At 39.9% G+C, this 22,246-nt stretch overlaps 2 protein-coding genes across 2 annotated transcripts; both read right to left on the bottom strand.

Moving 5' to 3' along the window:
- Positions 1–2,970: 2,970 nt before the first annotated feature.
- On the bottom strand, positions 2,971–3,951 carry LOC102955075 (olfactory receptor 1D2-like). Its single transcript, XM_007076137.1, has one exon. It carries the CDS (start codon positions 3,910–3,912, stop codon positions 2,971–2,973), a length of 942 nt encoding a protein of 313 aa, XP_007076199.1. The 5' UTR covers positions 3,913–3,951.
- An 11,243-nt stretch (positions 3,952–15,194) lies between these two features.
- LOC102955372 (olfactory receptor 1G1-like) lies at positions 15,195–16,250 on the bottom strand. Its single transcript, XM_007076138.1, has one exon. It carries the CDS (start codon positions 16,248–16,250, stop codon positions 15,195–15,197), a length of 1,056 nt encoding a protein of 351 aa, XP_007076200.1.
- Between the last annotated feature and the right edge of the window lie 5,996 nt (positions 16,251–22,246).

Genomic DNA, 22,246 nt, shown 5'->3' with positions numbered 1-22,246 from the left:
CTCGGGATTCTCTCTCTCTCCCTCTCTCTCTCTCTTACCCTCTCACATGTGCACACACACACTCTCTCTAAATAAATAAATAAATAAATAAATAAAAGAAAAATCAACTGCAGAAATATGATCAAAGATTTTTTTATTTTATTAATATATGGAATATGCCTCTATCATAACTCAAAAATATATGCCACTGGAGATGATACTTAAACTTTGATATTGAATAAATTATAAGTGAAAATAGAAATACTTAATTATTAAATACATTATTGTATTTTGTAACTCCTTTGATTTGGAAGCAAAACCTGGCATCTTTTCTTCTGAGCAAGATGTCAGTGTGAAGTCCTTTGTTTTATCTTGAATTGTTTAGTGGAGAATTTAGGATTGGGTCCATTAACTGGGAGTGATATTTAGATTTTTTTTCCTGTTTAATAATACAAGATCTGTTCACAACCACATGCACTTTGAATATGGATCAAATCTTTGTACAAACATTTATATAGTTAGTGTCACTTTTCTGGAGGCATAAGTAGAATTCTAATATTCCAATGTTGTCATAATATTTTTCAGTATTATGTTGCACAGTGTTCCATCAACTTGAATTTTTGCTCTTCATTTAGTGTATTAGTTGGGAAAGGTAAACTAATATGTTCATATAACATATAATGTTATTTTATTGTCATAAAATTGGGAATAAATGAACATTTTACAAGAACTCATCATTCAGCTCCTTAATTTTGTATATATAGAGTGGTCATTATTTTCATTCATGTAAATGTATTTTAACTATGATGAGTAGTTTGCATTATTCTTTGCCAAATTATGTTTTCAAAGTACAGTTTTTTCAAAAAGAATCAGTCAATTGAATAATATATTTGTGCAATTATTTGTGACTGTATTTGCAGAGAAGTATTCACAATGTATTCAGACATGATTTGCATATCAAGATAACCCCATGTATTGAATCAAATCTTCACAAGTGATAGGAGAGGTTTTTAAAAAATTATTGTGTAACATGAGTAACTCATTTTCTTTAAACATTTCCAAAACCATTTTTGGTCCCATATCTGACCTCCACATAGTGCCAAAGGCTACCATATTGTTTATTCAATTTTTAAAGATTTTTTTTTAATGTTTATTTTTGAGACAGAGAGAGACAGAGCATGAACGGGGGAGGGTCAGAGAGAGGGAGACACAGAATCTGAAACAGGCTCCAGGCTCTGAGCTGTCAGCACAGAGCCCGACGCGGGGCTCGAACTCACGGACCGTGAGATCATGACCTGAGCCGAAGTCGGCCGCTTAACCGACTGAGCCACCCAGGTGCCGCTGTTTATTCAATTTTTAAAGTGGAGCACTGGCCAGCTAGTTAAATTCATGGGAACGTATTCAGTTTATGATATAATTACTATTCTATTAAGCCTTTTAGTTTCAAAATTGTAGCATTGAAAAATATTATAATAAATGACTCAAGTTAGGTGTCATGGAAAATATTGTCACTTCAGATTTATTTTTTTTTAAATTTTATTTATTTATTTTAAGTAATCTCTACACCCAACGTGAGGCTCAAACTCACAACCCTGAGACCAAGAGTCACATACTCCACCAACTGAGCCAGCCAGGCACCCTGGGTTTAATTTTTAAAAACAAGTTTGATAATATCACCAATACTATCAGAGAGCAGTTTGTAGTAGACTTACTAATTTTGACCAGCTAACATTAAAATTTTGAAGTTTTGTTTCTCTAATAAATATATAACTAATTTCTTGATATTGTGTCAAATAGGGAATCTTTTCCAAAGTTTCTTTGGAAGGATCAAACTTTTTATCAACATCACAAATAAATATAGTGAATTCAGTGGTATTATTAATGTTTATATTCTCATGTGGCAAAGCACGAACGCTGCTTTCTGTTTGAAGCACATAATTTTTGCTAAATCCCAAAGACCGTCATTTACTACTCAAAATCTCTAAAAAGTGTGAAGCCCAATTGTTTCATTGAATACAACAGCATTGCACAATATCATTGTTCATTTTATAATCATATTGAAAAATGAATGAAAAACTTCAGGCTTCTTTTTGCTTCTTAAACTTTTCATATCATAACTTTTTTTCTACACTGATCTTTGTAAGATTCATTTAATGTAAAATAGGTTTGACACAGGTGCTCTTTGCTTGCTAATTAAACGTGTTGGGATACAGTATATTCCAGAATGAAACACTCGTGTTTTTTCCCCCCAAAATACAATTATTTTTCCATTTTTGGTATCTGCAGTGAATCCAGAAAATATTACCTTCTTCTGAGAAAAGCAATGCCAAGAAGGCAATGATACATGCTGACGAACTGGAGAGTTTATGCCGTGTCTGAAAGGACAAAGTGCTACCAAGCACAGGAGGTTGCTTTTGGGTGGGAATGTAGGCCCAGGACCACAATACCTCCCAGCTGTTTGACCCCATGTCTGATCTCTGTTAGTATAGATGCCCAACATTTTGTGCATCCAATTTATTAAGCAAAGCATTGTCCAATTCTTAGGAGGACATTCTGTTAAGCATAATTATTAAACTATTAACTATAGATTTGGATTTTTATGACAATCTTTCAACTTCTAGTGTTATGTCTTATAGGTAGCATATAGTTGGGAATATTTATTTTATCCATTCAGACATTGTATATCTTTTAGTTGGTGAGTTTATCCATTTACATGGATTCCACAGCATGGTGGCAATATGATACCATGGCCACATAAATTGAAGGTTCTTATTTGCAAAATTCTGGTATTAGTGTTAGTGTTACCTTATTTATTTTGAAGGTTTTTTGGTCAGGGATCTTGCATTACACATACATGCCTTTCCTTCACCACGGATACATAAATTCATTCTGAGCTGGAGCTATGTCCTAATCACTCCTGTGTCTCCTATAAGATAATGCCTTGCATGTGGTAGAAAATTCCCAGTCTCCACTTCAGTCTCCAAAATTACCTCATGTCACCTTCTGGAAGGCTTTACCTAGAAGCAGTCTTCCCAGAGCCCCATGCATGTCCTTGTTCCTCAGGCTGTAGATGAAAGGGTTCATCATGGGCGTCACCACAGCATACATTACTGTGGCTACTGAGTCCTTCATGGAGTAGGATTGGAGAGGCTGCAGATATACCATACAAAGCGTCCCATAGAAAAGAGAGACCACAGCCAAATGTGAAGCACAGGTGGAGAAGGCTTTGTATTTACTGGAGGCTGAAGGTATTTGGAGGATGGTTCTGACGATACGAATGTAGGATATCATCATGAACCCAAAGGGGGTGAGGAAGATAAAGATGCCTGTGGTAATCAGCACTATGTGAATGATCTGGGTGTTGGAACAGGCCAACCTCAGCAGAACATACATCTCACAGAAGATGTAGTGGATCTTCCGGGAACCACAGAAGGTCACCTTGGTCATGAAGAGGGTGAGGGTGAGGCCATAGAGGAGAGAAAGTGACCAACACAAGGTGAGGAGCAAAATACAGAGCCCAGGGCTCATGGCTGTGACATAGTGGAGGGGGCGGCAGATGGCCACATAGCGGTCATAGGCCATCGTAGCCAGGATGAGATTGTCCAGTGTCACCAAGGAGACCAAGAAGTAGAGCTGTGTCATACACCCCGCATAGGAGATGGCTTTGTTCTGGGACTGAAGGTTCACCAACATCTTGGGGATTGTGTTGGTGACAAAGAAAAGGTCGGTGAAGGAGAGGTTGGACAGGAAGAAGTACATGGGAGTGTGCAAGCGGGGGTCAAAGCTGATGGCCAGGATGATGAGCACATTTCCCACAACTGTGACCAGGTACATGGATAGGAACATCCAGAACAGGACTTGCTGCTGCTCAGGACTCTCTGAAATCCCCAGGAGTAGGAAGTCAGAGATTCTAGTCTGGTTGCCTCCATCCATTTCCCCAACTGTCTACAATATCAATACCACCAAATGTCTGCTAAGTGTCCTCTATTGAATAAGTACATTCAGATGAGCAAAACAAATGATTTTCTTAGCATTAAAAATATCTTAGTTTTATAAAAATATCATTAAAATAGACTCAATTTTATAATTTTTTTAAACAAGAAAGAAATAACAGACACAGAAACAGAACATGGAAAATGTTTATGAACCTTAATCATTCCAGCAACTGCTAATTTGGCATACTCAATGTTCTAGGAATTATGTCTGTGTCATATATGAAATCTTATTGTCTTAAATACTCTTGCGGTGCTTAAAGATGATATGTAGTGCATATTGCATAGGTGTTTCAATGATATTTTATATACATTATAAAAATGGGTATTACACAAGAGAACAAAAAAGAGTAAGTAAAAGTATTGGAAAAGAGAAAGAAAAATAATTATTTGCTGAAATGAGAATTTATCTGGGAAATCTAAGACAATCAATGGCTAGGCCATTAGGAATAAAAAGGGTTTACATTGGACTGGACAATCACACAATACGTGGACCCGAAACTAATGGCACTCATGTAGTCATATCATGTAGTTAGTAAGATTGCATTGTCAGAACTCTTGAATTCCAGCCCGAGTGCTACCACCAGTCAGTTGTCTGGTAAATCATTCGTGCTCTTTAATAGCCCATTTCTTCATGTGAAAATTAAGTCACAATGTGCTTAACACAGAGCGCTTGTCTGCAGTGAGCAGTCAAGAAACACTGCCTATTGTCATTACATGTAGACAATCATCAGAAGTAGGATAGAAGCTGAGGTGAAATAATTGCATCCACACTATCACCAAACAGATCTATGCATTGAGATGTTAACAGGAATCAGACTGGACCTTCACCATCTCCAGTGAGGCATGTTGTGTACATTTAAGAATAGATATACCATGGTACCAAACAGAAAGATAGATTTGTGGCACTGGTGCATATTCCCTTGAATTAATCTAAATTCAATGTATTGAAACATAAAATTCTAACACAGTTTTTAAGAAATAAAAGATAATCTAAATGTCATCTACAAATAAGCATGAAAATAAGCTAAGAAAATGTAGAAAAAAAAGAGTGAGGAGACACTTGCTCTGTGAAATATCCAGGACTCTAAAAATAAAAGAGTGTATTAAGGCTAGAATGAAAGATGAATAGTGTCATTGACTGATGAATAGATAAAGAAGATGTGATATATATATATATATATATATATATATATATACATATATATATACATATATATATACACACACATATATATATATATATGTATATATGCAATGGAATATTATTCCTCCATAAAAAAGAATGAAATCTTGCCATTTGCAACAACGTGGATGGAGCTAGAGAATATTATGCTAAGTGAAATAAGTCAGTCAGAGAAAGACAAATACTATATGATTTCACTCATATGTGGAATTTAAGAAACCAGACAAATGAGCAAAAGGAAAAGAAGAGAGAAAGAAAGAGACAAATTAGAAGACAGACCCTTAATTATAGAGAACTGCTGATAAGCAAAGGGGAGGTAGATGGGGCGATGGTTGAAATAGGTGATGGGGATTAAGGAATGCACTTGTGGTGAGCACCAGGGGTGGTATGGAAAGGTTGAATCACTATATTGTATACCTGAAACTAATAATACACTGTATGTTTACTAAATGGAATTAAAATAAAACTTAAAAAAATTAAAAAGGAAACTTCAAAAAAACATGTTCATAGAACTAAAGGAAAACCTGTTTAAAGAAGTAAAAGAAGGGGCGCCTGGGTGCCTCAGTCGGTTAAGTGTCCAACTTCGTCTCAAGTCATGATCACACTGTTCCTGAGTTCCAGCCCCACGTTGGGCTCTGTGCTGACAGCTCAGACCGTGGAGCCTGCTTCGGATTCTGTGTCTCCCTCTTTCTCTGCCCCTCCCCTGCTCGTGCTCTCTCTCTCTCTCTCTCTCAAAAATAAATACTGATTAAAAAATTAAAAACAATAAAGGAGTAAAAGAAGGTATTATGACAATGCCTATCAAATCAAGACTATCAATAGGAGGAAGGAATTTTAAAACATAATCACGGGGAAATTGTGGAGTTGAAAAGTGTCATAATTAAAACAAAAAAGTCCCTGGAGGGGCTCAACAGTGAGTTCGAATAGCAGAAGGATTAGTAATCCTATAGATAGATTGATGCAAGCCAAAAAAAGAGAGAAAATGAAGAAAAATGAAGAGAGCCTCAGGGAAATGTGGGACACCATTAAGCACACCAACATATATGTGGCGGGAGTACTGGAACGAGGAAAGAGAGCAAAAGAGAGGAGCAGAAAAATGTTTGAAGACATAATTAGTGAAAACTTCCCAAATTTATTGAAAAATACTTACACATCTAGAAGCTCAACAAATTCCGAGTAGGATAAACAGAGAGAGACCCACAAACAGACTCACCACCATAAAAAATCTGAAAGGTGAAGACAAGGAGAAATCCTGAAAGCTGAAAGAAACAATATCTATTTATACAGAAACCCTGATGACATTAACAGTTGACCTAGCAGAAACAATGGGGGCCAGAAGGCACTGGGATAATATATTTAAAGTTAAAACATGTCCAGTGAAGCTCCTTTTCAAAATGAAGACAGTATAAAATATTTCTCAGGTCAACAAAACTGAGAGAATTTGTTCTTACCAGTCCTGCCTTACTTACAAAAAATACTGAAGGAGATTTTTGAACTGAAAGTAAATGACCCCAGTTGGTAATCTGCACACACACAAGAAACAAAGAATAGCGGTAAAGGCAGTTAGGTAAATATACAATACGGCTTAAGTGCTTATTTTCTCCTTTCTTGCCTTAACTGATTTATGAACCGAGTATATGAAATAATAGGCAATGGTACATTGTCAAGCTTATAGTGCATAGATATACAACATATTGTCAATAACAGGACAAGGGATGTCAGTGGGATCAAAGCTGTATTGACTAAGGAAATGACTATAGAAAGGTAAAGTCATAATTATGACAATATATTGTTGGGTTATATGCTTATATAAATATGTGTATATATATGCTTATATATATACTGGGTTACATATCTCTCTCTCTATATATAGATATAACATCTAACATTAATAGATGTTATACCTATAACAATAATAGTACAAAAAAGAGGGGAAAGGGAATAGATCTCCACAAGAATTGTTTCTATAGGTCACTGGAATTAAGCTAGTACAGATCTGAAGCTGCTTCTCATATGTTAAGGTGTATATAGGAGACCCTAGAGCAGCCACTAAAAAAAAAATCCAAATCTCAAAGAATATGGCTTCAAAATCATTACAGAAATTAAAATTCTACATCAGACACTATTCATTTAAAGGAAAAGAAATCAGTTAAAGGAGGAATAGAGGCACGACAAGACATGAGACATGTAGGAAACATTATTACTTTCCGGTCTTTGTGCTTTTATAGTTGCCCTATCCTACATTTTGCTTAAATGTCTGTTTCCCACAAGACTGTGAGTGCCTCAAGAACAGGGACATTTTCATCATTGTATCCCAGGGCCTTGCATGGCACCAGACACAGCATAGGCTCAACGTATGAAGGTGGGACTGAACTGTACGGTGTATTAGGCATTCCATGCATTTGAAATGAATGAATGAAGTACAGTGATCGGCACCAAGAGATTTTCTGTAACACTACAGATAAAATGCAGTTGTTTGAAAAATCAACCAGCGTGCCAGGGTAAGTGGGCCTGTTCTGGAATTTCAATCTGGAATACGATGAATTCAAAGTAGCAGCTAAACAAACACATGCAGATGTGCGGACAGGGAGTAACCCAGGGGATTAAAATAGCTCGGAGCTCCAGTTTAAGGGTAAGGGAGAAGGCCCAGCATTTAGCAAATGAACAGATTTGTTATCTTCACAAAATCCGATCCCCACATATCCAGTGTGGGTGGTACAGCGGGAGGATATTTTGAGTCAGAAGTTTGGGTCTAAGTGCTAGCTTAACACGTATGAGAAAACCACTACCTCCTACTGAGCACTGGCTAGAAAATGTGTTGTAAAATTTTGTATTTAGTTCACACAAAATCACAAATTGACTCTAATATTCCAATTTCTTGATAAGGTGGCCAAGACTTAGGTTAATGAGTTTACCAAGTTACAACCGGGAACTGATCAAGTGGAAATGCGAGCCCCCTTCTTCTGTCTCCAAAGCCCACGTCCCAAGCAGTTTGCCACACTTGGAAGAAGGCGAATAATGCCCACCCGAATGGAGGTTTGGAGAAAGAGATGAAATGCTGTACATGTGGAAGCACTTCTTCAGCCTAACTGGAAGTGATTGTAAAGGGAGCTCTATTCTGAACAATTTTCTCAAACTTCTATCTCCTACCTCCTCCAGTAGGAAACCCTGCTCTCAGGACAAAGAGGCATCAGGGGCCCTAGTCTCTTCCCCATCCTGGGCCTGGCTCTCCCCCCACCTCAAACAGAGCAGTCTCAGCCCGCCTATGTCTGCAGAGAGTGAGTCACACGCAGACTTGTTAGTGGCCAGCCCCTCGGTGCTGTCTACATGGGGGAGAAATGAGTGCCAGAATGTATCGTCTTGGGCTTCCCATACACGGGGTGTTATTTGTCCAAGTCAGCAGCTAGGGAGTAAACCAGAGACAAAGAGAAGAGCCAGGCTATCTCCCAGGGAAGCTAGTGCTCTGCCAGTGAAGAGGGGTGGGGTGTGGGGGTTGGGGGGGGGGAGGGGGGAGTGGATTCCCTATCACAGAAGGCATTCAGACATTATCATGCAGGCGGAGTGGTTGTTGCAGAGCTGATTCAGCTTTTGTGGAAGTAGGTGAAGGTTAAGATCTCTTTTAACTGTAAGATTCCAAACCATAGAGTAATCATATGGTGGCTCTTCGGCATTTGCGTGAAAATGGAAGTACTCTTAGCAGAGGCTCTAGAGACTTTCCGTTATACAACTTTCCATATCTGTGGTTTATTACCATATAATTCACCTATGGTTCAATACCATGAATGAGATAGTTCTCCTAGTACTTAAGGGAGAGTTTTCGCTGAAAAGATCTGCCCAAGGTCATGGAGTGATTTGGTGGCAGGGACGAGGCTTTGACCAGGAGTTCAAGGCACATGTTTGCTTTGTTAGCCTAGAAGTGGGAGAAGGTAGAAAGCCTGGAAACTTGAGGCTAGCAAAAGAAAGACTGCTTTCCTCTTAGAAAAACGGTTGACCGATAATGGGGAACTGATGGGCTCATTCCAGAGATCACTCCAAGAACCCCCAAATGGCCTAAAATGAAAAAGAGCACAGTGGTAACTCCCTGAGTGACCCCAGCCCTGAGCACACCAGCTACCCCCTCTGTTTCTGCCATGGAGACAAAGGCCTTCCATCTCCTTAGACCTCATCAGAAACAACGTTCCTCCACAGCCTATTTGCCTGGTTCAGGGCCCTCTGGGATATCTGCCACACAGAGGGGAAGGAAGGAAGCAGGGAAGAGCACTGGGGAAAGTCAGAGGACACCCAGAGGGAATACTATCTTTGCTTTCTAGCGCTGAAGGAAAGTTCCCCCGGACACTTTAGTCTGCATCAGAATCTCCTGTGATACTTTAAAACAAACAGCTGCTTGGGGCGCCTGGGTGGCTTGGTCGGTTAAGCGTCCGACTTCGGCTCAGGTCATGATCTCACGGTCCGTGGGTTCGAGCCCCGCGTCGGGCTCTGGGCTGACAGCTCGGAGCCTGGAGCCTGTTTCAGATTCTGTGTCTCCCTCTCTCTCTGCCCCTCCCCTGTTCATGCTCTGTCTCTCTCTGTCTCAAAAATAAATAAACGTTAAAAAAAAAAACAAAAAAACCCCAAAAAAACCCCCAAACAGCTGCTTTTCTGGTCCCCTTCCTGGAAAGACTGGTTCTATTTTGAGAACCAAGTCCTTTTTAGCAATCACCTGGTGATTCTGATTGTACACAAATGCTGCTCTGAGTCTGTGGGTTCTGAACACTTGTATGGTCAGCTGGCCTCAGAGACAGAAACCCCTTTCCAGGATAGCTCTGCAGGGAGGGGGAGGGTGTAGGGGTGGTATGGAAAAGTAGTCCCTCCTTGATGTTGGAAACCTGGCCTTTGGTACCTCTTCTGTTGCTCCCCAGCTGCAGGACCTTGAGGAGGGCATGCAACCTCCCCGAGCCTCTCCGTCCCACCCGTGAAGCCTTCCTCGCCGGCTCGGGAATGACATGCAACAGAGCTTGTGACAGCACTTTGAAAACTGGAGAGCACTGAAAAGATTGGAGGGGTTATTAGTTACCTTTAAACACTAAGAGGTTTGATTCTATGAAGATTCTGTCAAAGTTTGTGAGTCTGTTTGTGAGAGAGAAAATAGAGAAGAGGGAAGATAAGAAAGGAGGGAAAAAGAGAGAACATGAACCTGTGACATGCAGACCTTACCCACTGTCCTGTGCTGCTCTCAGAATTTTCTGGTTCTGCTGCCTCGTTTCCTCTCACATAGGGTATCAATTCGATCGAGACATAAAGGACCCTAAAACATTGTTTTCTGAGTAGGACTTGGCAATTTGTCCCGTTGGCTAAAGTGGGAAGGAGGATATTGGTGCCTGGACCTTCAGTCCCTGTAAAAGAGGAGACGGTATGGAAGGCCGTGGACGCCCTGATGACGATTCGGCATCTGGGAATTGAAGCCTGTGTCTCAGGTTCATGAAGGAAGGGGGTGTACTGGGAGCACACCAGGCCTACCTATCTGTTTTGGAGAGGCCTCGGGGAGGCAATCCCATGACAGCTTGTTGAGATGAACCTGGATAATTGCTCCAATGTTTGTACCTGTTAGAAAGGGTCTTGGGAAATGAGTCTTTACCATTATTTGAAAATTTCTGTAGGAATTTTGACAAACTGACAAAATATGAATAACCAGAACTTGCATAAAAAAACCACATTGTCAGCACTTCGCACGCCTCATGCTCTCTTGCAGTCACTGTTTCTGCAAAGAGTAACCACTCCTAATAGCATAATGTAGTTTTGCCCGTATTTGTACTTTATGTAAGTGAAAGCACGTAGTTGTACTCTTTTGTGTCTGTTTCTTTTACTCAGCATTGTTTGTGACGTTCATCCATATTGCTGCACGTGGTTGTAGATTGCTCATTGCTGTATAATGCTCTGTTGTGTGACTATGCCACTGAAAGAAATCCATTTTACCTTGATGAGTTCTAGTAGTCTCTATTTCTGGCTACTGTGAACAGTGCAGCTACACATACTTCCTGGGCATCTATACTTTATGCGAAGTGATTTGTTGTTTTGACTTTATCACTTAGATCTGTTATTAATCTAGAATGGGTTATGATATCTGGTGAGGTAGAAGTCAAGATATATTTTTTCCCACAAGTGTGGATATCCAACTAAATCTTTAAAAAAAAAGTTTTTTTTTTAAATGTTTTAATTTATTTTTGACACGGAGAGAGAGACAGAGCACGAGTGGGGGAGGGGCAGAGAGAGAGGGAGACAGAATTTGAAGGAGGCTCCAGGCTCTGAGCTCTCAGCACAGAGCCCTACACGGGACTCAAACTCGCAGACTGCGAGATCATGACCTGAGCCGAAGTCGGACGCTCAGCCGACTGAGCCACCCAGGTGCCCCTCCAACTGAATCTTAAACATGCTGTGTTTCTCCATTTTTTTTTTTTTTGGCTCACTTTATTTTTATTTATTATTCTTTTAACTATTATTTTTTTCTTTCTCCAAATTTTATTTAAATTCCAGTTAGTTGACATACAGTGTAATATTTGTTTCAAGTGTAGAATTTAGTGATTCATCACTTACACACAACACCCAGTGGTTATCACAAGTGCCTTCCTTAATACCATCACCTATTTAACCCATCCCCCTGCCCACCTCCCCTCCAGCCACCATCAGTTTGTTCTCTATAGTTAAGAGTCTGTTTTTTGGTTTGCCTCTCTTTTATTTCTGCCCTATGTTCATTAGACCTAAATGGGAGACAGGAAACCATCAAATTCTAGAAGAAAATGCAGGCAGTAACCTCTTTGACATTGACCATAGTAACTTTTTTCTAGACATGTCTCCTGAGGCAAGGGAAACAAAAACAAAATAAACTATTGGGACTTCATCAAAATAAAAAGCTTCTGGGGTGCCTGGGTGGCTCAGTCCGTTAAGTGTCTGACTCTCAGTTTCGGCTCGGGTCATGATCTCACGATTTTGTGAGTTTGAGCCCCGCATCAGGCTCTGTGCTGACAGTGTGGAGCCTGCTTGGGATTCTCTCTCTCCCCCTCACTCTGCCCCTCCCCTGCTCATGCTGTCTCTGTCTCTCTCAAAGTAAATCAATAAACTTAAAAAAATAAGTTCAATATTCAATATTCAATATTGAATATTTGAATATCAAAAATATTCAATACATAAATAAAAAGCTTCCACTCAGTGAAGGAAACAATCTATGAATGGGAGAAGATGTTTGTAAATGACATACCTGATAAAGGGTTAGTATCAAAATATATAAAGAAGTTTAAAACTTAATATCCAAAAACAAATAATCCAGTTAAAAAGTGGGCAGAAGACATGACATTTTCCAAAGAAGACATACAGAGGGCTAAGAGACACCGATTTACTTCAAACAAATAATAAGGTGGGGTAGTCTTCAGAGTAGAAGTCTTTCACATCTTTGCTAGATTTATCCCCAAGCGTTTATTGCCTTTAATTAAATAATTCTCAGATTTCAATACTTACAGAAGAATAATAATCCATACCCACAATTATACTATGTTATTACATATTTACCAAGCTAGTAAAATGAATAACAATAGTGAAACATTATTGGTGGGACGATGGGTAAACAGTTACAGTTTCATGGCAAATGGGCAGTATAGGACAGAACTTTAAAACTATCCATATGTACACGTGGATGGATTTATTTTTAAGAATGTAGGCTAAGAGAGTAAATCATATGAGAAAGTAATGCTTGTGGAAATGATATTTTTTAATATTCAAAATTTTGAATTAATCCTCAAACAGCATAGTAGGGCAGCATTTGACAAAACTATGGTGTGAGGGTGTATTGACGTACCTCAGAAGGTATAATTATGACAAATGTGTAAACTGTGTTGTTACAAAGACATTCGCAGACAAAATATAAATATGGAAGACTAACATAATTTAAGTTAAAAGCTGGAACTAAAAATATTGGTGAATATTTAAGCAATGGAAGACGCACGTCTGTCGATGAATTAGGAGAGCATATGGGATAGTACAAACTTATGTATTTTAAGTTAGGTGGTGAATTTTTACTCTAAGTTTAAGTAGCCGGTAAGCATGGTTTCAAAGGTAGACTGAAATCATCCCTGCACATGAATCCCAGCAAGTAGGTGATTCTACATTAAACCCAAAATGTTCTTAAAAAGGGTGGTTGAAACACAGGATCCCATCTAGTTTCACAGAGCAGGCCATGGGTGACGCCTTAAGTGAGTCAATTTGCATTAACTACTGCTGCTCAGCTTTAATTTTAATAAGGACTACTGCCACGGCGGTTAACATTCATTGACAACATACTACATCCTAGGGGCACCTGGTTGGCTCAGTCACTAGAGCGTGTGACTCTTAATCTCAGAGTCATCACATTCAAGCCCCATGTTGGGCGTGGAGCCTACTAAAACAACAGCAACAACAACAACAAACAAACAAACAAACAAAACTATGTGCTAGGCATTCACCCTTTATATACTTATACGAATATCTCACTTAAATATCACAAACAATGCTTTAACATACATTACCATATTTAAACTTCCTGACAACACAATAAGGTAGTTTATATCTGCTTTGAAAGGTTAAGTAATTTCCCAGGGTCACACAGCTTACAAGCAGCAAAGCTAAGATTTGAACTTGCTGCAGTCTATCTATCTAACTGTAGAGCCAATGTTTACCACTTTGCTGTACTAACTTTTATTGTCAGAAGATAGTATGTAAGCTTACTGTAAGACAAATGGGGATCAAGGGAGCTGGCCATCAGAAATTGACTTCTACTGGAGGAGATATTATCTACAGTAAACACAACCTATGTCATTAAGCATGCAGCCAGATACCTAAAGGGAAATAGGCAAGAATAAAAAATAGTACCCCATGGTAGCTTTTTATTTTCTTATGGCGTCTAATTGGTTAGGGTGTACCTTATTATACATGTATTTGTCAAAACTTTTGGTGACTTAGCTCTCCAAGTCCTTTTTGGTAAACTTCAACAATAATCAGTAAGTTATGAAAATATTGGCCTGAGTTGATCTTGGGAGCAATATAGAACAGTGTGGGCTGCAAACCATATTTGTTATGAACTGGTGAAGGTGGTCCTGAATGCTACAATAAATAAGTTTGAACTTTATTCTGCAGGCAGTATAAGGCCCCTGGAGATTTCTAATAGGGTGGTAGTCATATTCAATGAAGGTTAATATGATTGTGGTGTGCAGAATAGATGGAATGGGGAGAGATTAGGGACTGAGGAACATCTAGGAGGGGGTTTCAATCATTCAGCTAAGAGACTATGAACTGTCCATAAGATCATTCTTTCCTGGTCCCTAACTTTATGAGTGCAACCATGGCATTGGGGTTTAGCACATATTAATGGTGCCAGGCGTTGTGCCAAATGGTAAGCGTTGGTATTGCAAAGATGAAATTGACTTGGAAAAACTTTCCCCAAAGATAAAAATTAAACCTTCACGAAAGTAACAATTTTCATAATTTAAGATGTTAAGAGGGATGGGGGTGTCGGATGCCTGGTAAAATGTTACAGTAGGTCTACCCAAGGACTCCACCCTGTCAAACCCTTCCTTTCCAGTCCCGGGTTCTATTATCTCAGCATGGGGACTTCACAGATATGGGGATTCCCAGTGTCAAAAACACTGTTGGTAGGAATCCAAGTCACCAAGGTCACAGTGATGGTGGGGGAAAGTTATCTTTCCCTGAAGCTTATTCTTGGACACATACAATAGCGCAACCAATATTTCCTTATTTTGGTCACGAGTTGTTTCAAAAGTATTCAAGTACATGCTTTATTATAAATCTGAATCGCTGTGATTTTAGGGCATTATGATTGTAAGAAATTAAGTTAATGAATGATATTGGCCTGATGATGGGTATGTTTGGAGAAAGTCCTGTAGGTTAGGCATGAAGATTTCAAGTTCAGATCACAGGTCCTGAAAGTGAGGTCTCCATTTTCTCTCATTCTTTAGTGCTTATATGGTGAATGCAATTAAGTGGAGATCCCCATATTGGATGTGAAGTCACCACTGCTAAGGGGAAGGGATTTTGCTAACCCAAATTAGCTTTCTCAAGGAAGACTTGATGTCTCTGTTCCTCAAGCTATAGATAAAGGGATTCAGCACTGGGGTTACTACTGTGTACATCACTGATGCAACTGTGCCCTTCTGTGGTGAGCGGATCGAGGGGGGACTGAAGTAAACACAAAAGGAAGTCCCAAAGAATAGAGAAACCACAGAGAGATGAGAGCTGCAGGTGGAAAAGGCTTTCTGCTTCCCCTGAATTGAGGGGATCTTCAGGATGGTCAAGAAAATATGTGTATAAGAGATTATCAGGCAAAGCACACAAACCAGTCCTGCAAGGCCCCCGACAGTGAAAATCACCAGCTCATTAATGAAGGGATCCGTGCAGGACAGACTCAGAAGTGGGTTGATGTCACAGAAGAAGTGTGGGATCTTGCGTTCGGCACAGAAGGACAGATTGTTCATCAAGAGTGTGTGTAGGAGGGAGTGGAGGGCATTCATAATCCAGGATGCAGAAACTAGGAAGACACAGAGCCCAGGGCTCATGACCATGACGTAATGGAGCGGGTAGCATATGGCCACATAGCGGTCGTAGGCCATGACGGCCAAGAGGAACGCCTCCAGCATCACAAACAGCATGAAAAAATACAGTTGCGATAGACACCCTGCATATGAGATGGCCTGATTCTGGATCCATATGTTTGCCAGCATCTTGGGGACTGTGGTGGACACAAAGCAGGCATCGGCAAGAGAGAGGTTGGCCACGAAGAAGTACATGGGCGTGTGGAGGTGGGCATCAGCAATGATGGCCAGAATGATGAGGAGGTTGCCGCCCACTGTGACCAGGTACATGAACAGAAACAGCCCAAAGAGGACTTCCTGCTGCTCTGGCTGCTTGGAAAGCCCCAGGAGGACAAATGCTGAGATGCTGGTCAGGTTTTCCCACTCCATTTGTCGGTAAGCAGAAAGATGGATTAATTGAATGAAATTGGTAAGCCCTGGTTTGTGGACTTTGAAAATGATGCAGTATTCCAACGTTGATCTTCTAGTGTAAGATGGGATCATGAAATATCCAATATTTAACTGCTTACGATGCACAAAAATGGCAGTTTCATATAGTTCAACTGAATATTTGCAAACGCCTGTGCTTTCTGCCATGGGATACCAAAGATTTGTCTGCAATGGGGGGGAGAGGTTTTTTTTTAAAAAGTTTTATTATATAAGCATGAATCCAATACATATACTTTTTTATTATTTTAAGTAACATACTTTTTAAAATTCATGATATAAAGCTTTGGCCTACATAATGAACTGTTTACAAAACTCATCAAGTATAAACAAAAGCTTGCCTTTGCTTGTTCTTAAGCAGTGAGGAGCTTTTAGTCAATCATTGTCGCCGATTTCTGTGCACTTTGTCCAGTCTTGCCTTTCTCCGACTGTGTTAACTAGACCAGGAGTCAGCAAACCAGAAAACCAGAGCCAGATCCTCCTCACACATTTTTTTTTGGCATGGACCTCAAGCTAAGAATGTATTTTACGTTTTTAAGGGTGGTAAAAACCCCCCACAAACCCCACAAACCTTAAAACAAAGAGGCAGATGCGACAAAGGCCATATGTGACCCCACAAAACCTAAAACCATTGCAACCTGGCCATTCATAGTAAGTTTACCATCCCCTCTGCCAGACTGTAAGTTCTTGGACATCATGATGCAAACACTATTCACCTTTATACACTTAGCCTAATACATGCTTGCTGACACATAATAAGTGATCAATAAGTTTGTTGAATTTACGAAAAATTACTTGGTGTTCACTGGTATGGAGGAGTCATATCAAGTCTGGAACTAATGTTCTAGCTATTTAAGAAGTTCTGAAGAGGCAATTACCAGCACCTTGCGGGAAGAGACTTGAGCATGGGCTGTGGCAAAATAGGTATCATACTGACAAAATTCGTACGTCCCTTTAATCCTTAATATGAAGTCGTTCTCGAAAGTGACTTGCTAGCTAAGACTACTTCCCTAGCCAAATTGACATCTAGGTGTGGACATGTGACCAGCTCTTATTTGAGTGAATGAGGGATTTATCTTTTTTCTTCAGCTTGCTGTATTTGAAGAGCAACCAAAGTATAACATGCATACACACACACACACACACACACACACACACACAAATCATAGTATGTTATGAAGTGTTTGCATGTAGCAGTAGCAGGATCAATCATGTGTTACAGCTGCGTCTTAAAGTCATTCATTTAAACATATAATTTGAGCAACAATACCATAACTGTATACCAATACATATACTTTGAAGCTAGGTTGGAGTTGTTTCTTCACAAAACTCTTGTGGTATTCATGTGGACATTGTGACATTAATCCATCCAAAGATTTCACAGGTCAAGTAAATCATTAGCATATTTCCCCAATATTTTGAAAAGCATGGCTATTGGAAAAAAAGGATTTGGAATTGGTGAAAAGCATACCTAACGCTGAAATCATTATCGCCACCAGCTGGTCTGGTGAGAAATCTGGGTGCCATTATAGACCCATTTTTCTTCCTCCTCGCATGCATCCAAATACTACCAAATCCTGGTGATTTTACTTTATCGATGTAACTAAAATTTACCCATTTCTCTTTATTTACCCACTGTCCTCAGTCCCAGCTGCCACTACCTTCATTCACGATACACATTTATCACTTAAATATGGGCAGTCATTCTTGCCTACAGGCATACCCACCTGCCCTCTGGTTTCACTCCAGAGAGAATGGGCTTTCTACAAACCATATCTGATTTTGTCACTCTACCTGAAAAATCCTTCAGGGGTTTCTCATTACTTTCAGGATAAACTCTACACATCTTCCTAGGGCCTGAAGACCCTTGATGTCTCCATTGATTCATGGACCTTCCTCTCCATTCTACATCCTATGCCCCACTTATACTTACAATTATTTAGAAGATCTAGATACTTTTTCACCTTTGGGATTTTGCCCATCTTATTTTCTTGTGCTGGAATAGTCTTCCCTCGGGTTTCAGCTTAGATGTCATTTTTTTTCTTTTCAAGTTTTAATTTAAGTTCTAGTTAAAATATATGGTAAACTTGATTTCAGGCATATATTTTAGTGATTCATCACTTACATATAATGTCCAGCACTCCTCACAAGTGCCCTTCTCAACACCCATTACCCATTTAGCCCACACCCCACCCACCTCCCTCCATCAACCCTCAGTTTGTTCTCATAGTTAAAAGTCTCTTATGGTTTGCTCCCTCCCCCCCTTTTTCCTTCCCATATGTTCATCTGTTTTGTTTCGTAAATTCCACATATGAGTGAAATCTTATGATATTGTCTTTCTCAGACTCATTTCGCTTAATGTAATACACTCTAGCTCCATCCACATTGTTGCAAATGGCAAGGTTTCATTCTTTTGATGGCCACACACACACACACACACACAACATCTTCTTTATCTATTCATTAGTCTTTTTTGAGGAAGACTTTCCTGACTTATTCTCTTGACAACAAACTCAGGTTCACGCCCCTTCCGGCCCTGTGCCTCCCCCATCACAGCGTGTGTCACTCTGGACTGTGACCAACTATTTACTTGTCTGTGTTCTCCATTCTACTGTATCTTTGTGAGTAGCCCAAGAAAATGTCTATCTTGTTCATCTTGGAAATGTAGCATTAGCCCTGAGCCTGATACAAGATAGGTACTCAGTAAGTATCTATCATGTGAATGAATAAGTCTCAAAGAAGTGCTGATGCATAGGGGCACTTGTACCCCAATGTTTATAGCAGCACTTTCAACAATAGCCAAATTATGGGAAGAGCCTAAATGTCCATCAACTGATGAATGGATAAAGAAGATGGGGTTTATATATACAATGGGATACTACTTGGCAACAAGAAAGAATGAAATCCTGCCATTTGCAACAACGTGGATGGAACTGGAGAGTATTATGCTAAGTGAAATAAGCCAGGCAGAGAAAGACAGATACCATATGTTTTCACTCATATGTGGATCCTGAGAAACTTAATAGAATACCAGGGGGGAGGGGAAGGGGGAAAAAAAGTTACAGAGAGGGAAGGAGGCAAACCATAAGAGACTCTTAAATACTGAGAACAAACTGAGGGTTGATGGGGGGTGGGGGAGAGGGGGAGAGGGGAAAGTGGGTGATGGGCATTGAGGAGAGCACCTGTTGGGATGAGCACTGGGTGTTGTATGGAAACCAATTGGACAATAAACCAAATATATATCTTATATAATCTATAATATAATAGATCTGTATTCTATAAACTATATATATAATTATATAATAATTAATATAATAATTATATATATATATATATATATTTCAAGGAATAGAAAGAGTTGACAGGGAGATTGGATAGAAGTAATATCAGGTGGAGGGAACAGCCTGCATATTTTTATTAGTAGTTTCATACATAGCTTTGAGTTGATAAAGTTTTGGCCATGGGAATATGTAGGAAACATGGTTACAGAAACATAAAGATGTCAAACAAAGCAAATGCACTCTTTCTAGGTAAAATTCTGGGAATGGAACACTGTTTTATCAGAGGAATTACATCACAGAAACAGTTTCCCACCAGGCTTCATTTTCCCTCCGAAGTGAAGCTTGTCCTATGAATTTGTCAGCCCTGGCGCCACCCACCAGAATTACTGTTCAGCTGGCATTGGTGGCACCTCCCTGACCATGGATATTTCCTACCACACTCTCTTTCTCTTTTATGTAGGTAGTGCGGGGCATGTTGCATGCTGCTCCCTCCCCCTCATTACAAATATCCATCAAAGGGGAAAATGGAAAGCCCAGAAATGGCACCGTAAAGATCAGATTTTGGTCTGCTAAAGGTGGCAGTGCCGACTGGCAAAAAAGGAAAGGGGGATTGGACAGATGGACTGGGGGTAGGCTTGTTGACTCTATGGGGTCAGTGAATTTAGATTCACACCTCACAGTGTTGACTGAAAACATGTCAGGTTGTTAAAACATTTTACATAGATACAACTTAAGGCAACCAGCAGAACATACAGCATGATAGTTGTTCGATCTTGGGACAAGGGTGGCCTAGGTAAAAAGCAATGGAAGCAACAATAAAGGAAAAGAAAATAGGTTGAATCAAATTAAAATTCAAAATTCTCCTATTAAAGAAAAAGGTCACATGCAGAGTAAAAAAGGCAAGCAAAACGTGGGGAGCTATTTTCAGCATATATTATAGAAAGTATATTCTTAAAAGAACAATCATTAATTTTAATAACTAGGTAAGAGACAACACCCCCCCCCCCCAAGAAAAATGAATAAATAACCACTAACCCTTAAGTCACATCCAGAAGGGGCAGAGACTGGACCTAGCCTCAGTGTTTAATTCCAAGACCTGTTCTTCCACTCCACTCACCACAATTTGTCTGCTCACAGGTGGCATCTGCAAGGTGGTCTGCTTGTGTGCCATTGGCCAAAATGTGATCCTGACAGGTGGTGTTCCCTCCACTTTTTCCCAAGAGTTCCCACACTACTCAGGGCCTATGTTTACTAGATTCTTTATTCACCACACCCTTAGACAGAGCTCTCCATGTAGTGGGGGGAGTAGTGGGGCTCAGTGCGTATTTGTGCATAGCGGCAGTGGTTGGCCCCTTCTAACCACAGCAACTTCTGTGTTCCCTGGCCTCCATACCTGTTGCTTTTTCCACTGCTTGGAGCTGACCTCACCTCTCCCTCACTCAGGACAGAGGTTGCTCATTGGCTTAAGGCAGATCGAAAGGGCCTCAGAATCTCCACTCCTGTCAGTCTTGTCTCTTGACAGTTTCTGCCTCAGCAGAAACAGAAACTTAGGCCCTAATTCCCCCATCAGTTTTCCTCTTAGCTCCCTAAGTCACAGATCAGAGACTGGGCTTTTTCTTTTCTTTCCATGTTTGCTATAGTTTACCCCCAACTTTGGGGCTATCTCTTGCTGTGTAAGACCCAACACTTCATCCAGACGTAAAACTCATTCAGAGTATAGTCTTTCCTTGTCACATGGGGCCAGTGGGCATTTCTCCAGGCTTGTTATAAAATATAACTCCTGCGACTTGAAACAAATTTGTTCTCATATTAGCTCATTTTAACTGTGTGCTTTTTTTAAGACATAAATTTTCTATGATTGATTGATTATAATTTGAACTTAACTTGGAAGCCCTCTGGACAGAAGTTCACATTGGAAAATGGAAATGAAATTTAGAGAATCTGTGCTCCCCACAGGTGAGGAAAGGAACATCCAGGGTGGAAAGAAGTAAAAGTTACAAGGTTAGAAACAGGGAATCAGACGGTAATTGGTTGATCAGCAAGTCCTGATCCAACTCCTATGATGTCCAGTTCCTATTCCCATATTGGTCCTAAATATAACAATTTAATCCCAGCTCCCAGGATAATCTATATTTTGTTGGCTAGTGTGCTTATTAAAAAATCCAGAAGAATAAGCAGGAAACCAATAATAGTGATTACTTATTAGAGGTATGGGTATTGGGTGGATGAGACATAGGAGAGGGAGAGATATTTTCATGTACACTTTTTAGCTCATTTCAAAGTTTAAACCATGTGAATGTACTACCTATTGAAAAATAAATTAATTGACATTTCCCTTCTCCAAAACCAAACAATGGGCTCACAAAATGTATAAAATGAAAGATAATGCAGTATTATGCAGCCTCTCTTTGCTAGAGATTCTGTAAATAGCAGAGAAACTTGTTTGGTTGGAGCCACATCCGTTTAATGCTTTAATGTGGTGTGTGGACATGAATGTGTATGTTTGTGTATTCGTGCATGTGTGTGGGTGTGTGAGTGCATTTGTGTCTCCTGCAGAGGCTAGAGGTTGAGTGCATGGGATCATCACGGAATTATTTGGAGACAAGTCACTGCTGGTTCCTGTGCTCTGTTCTGCTTATAGCACAACGACTCCCACTGTCTGTAAGAGTCTAAGGACCTGGGGATCTGCCTCTAACTCAGTATCATCACTGTTGTTACAGGGCTGTTTGTGAGAGATGCACAACCAGTTGACCGTAGTGTGGGATGGGCGCA

The sequence above is a fragment of the Panthera tigris genome, chromosome E1 (genome assembly GCF_018350195.1).
Source record: "Panthera tigris isolate Pti1 chromosome E1, P.tigris_Pti1_mat1.1, whole genome shotgun sequence".
NCBI lineage: Eukaryota > Metazoa > Chordata > Mammalia > Carnivora > Felidae > Panthera > Panthera tigris.
Note: the sequence above shows the minus strand (reverse complement) of the source record. Positions and strands in the feature narration are given on the sequence as shown.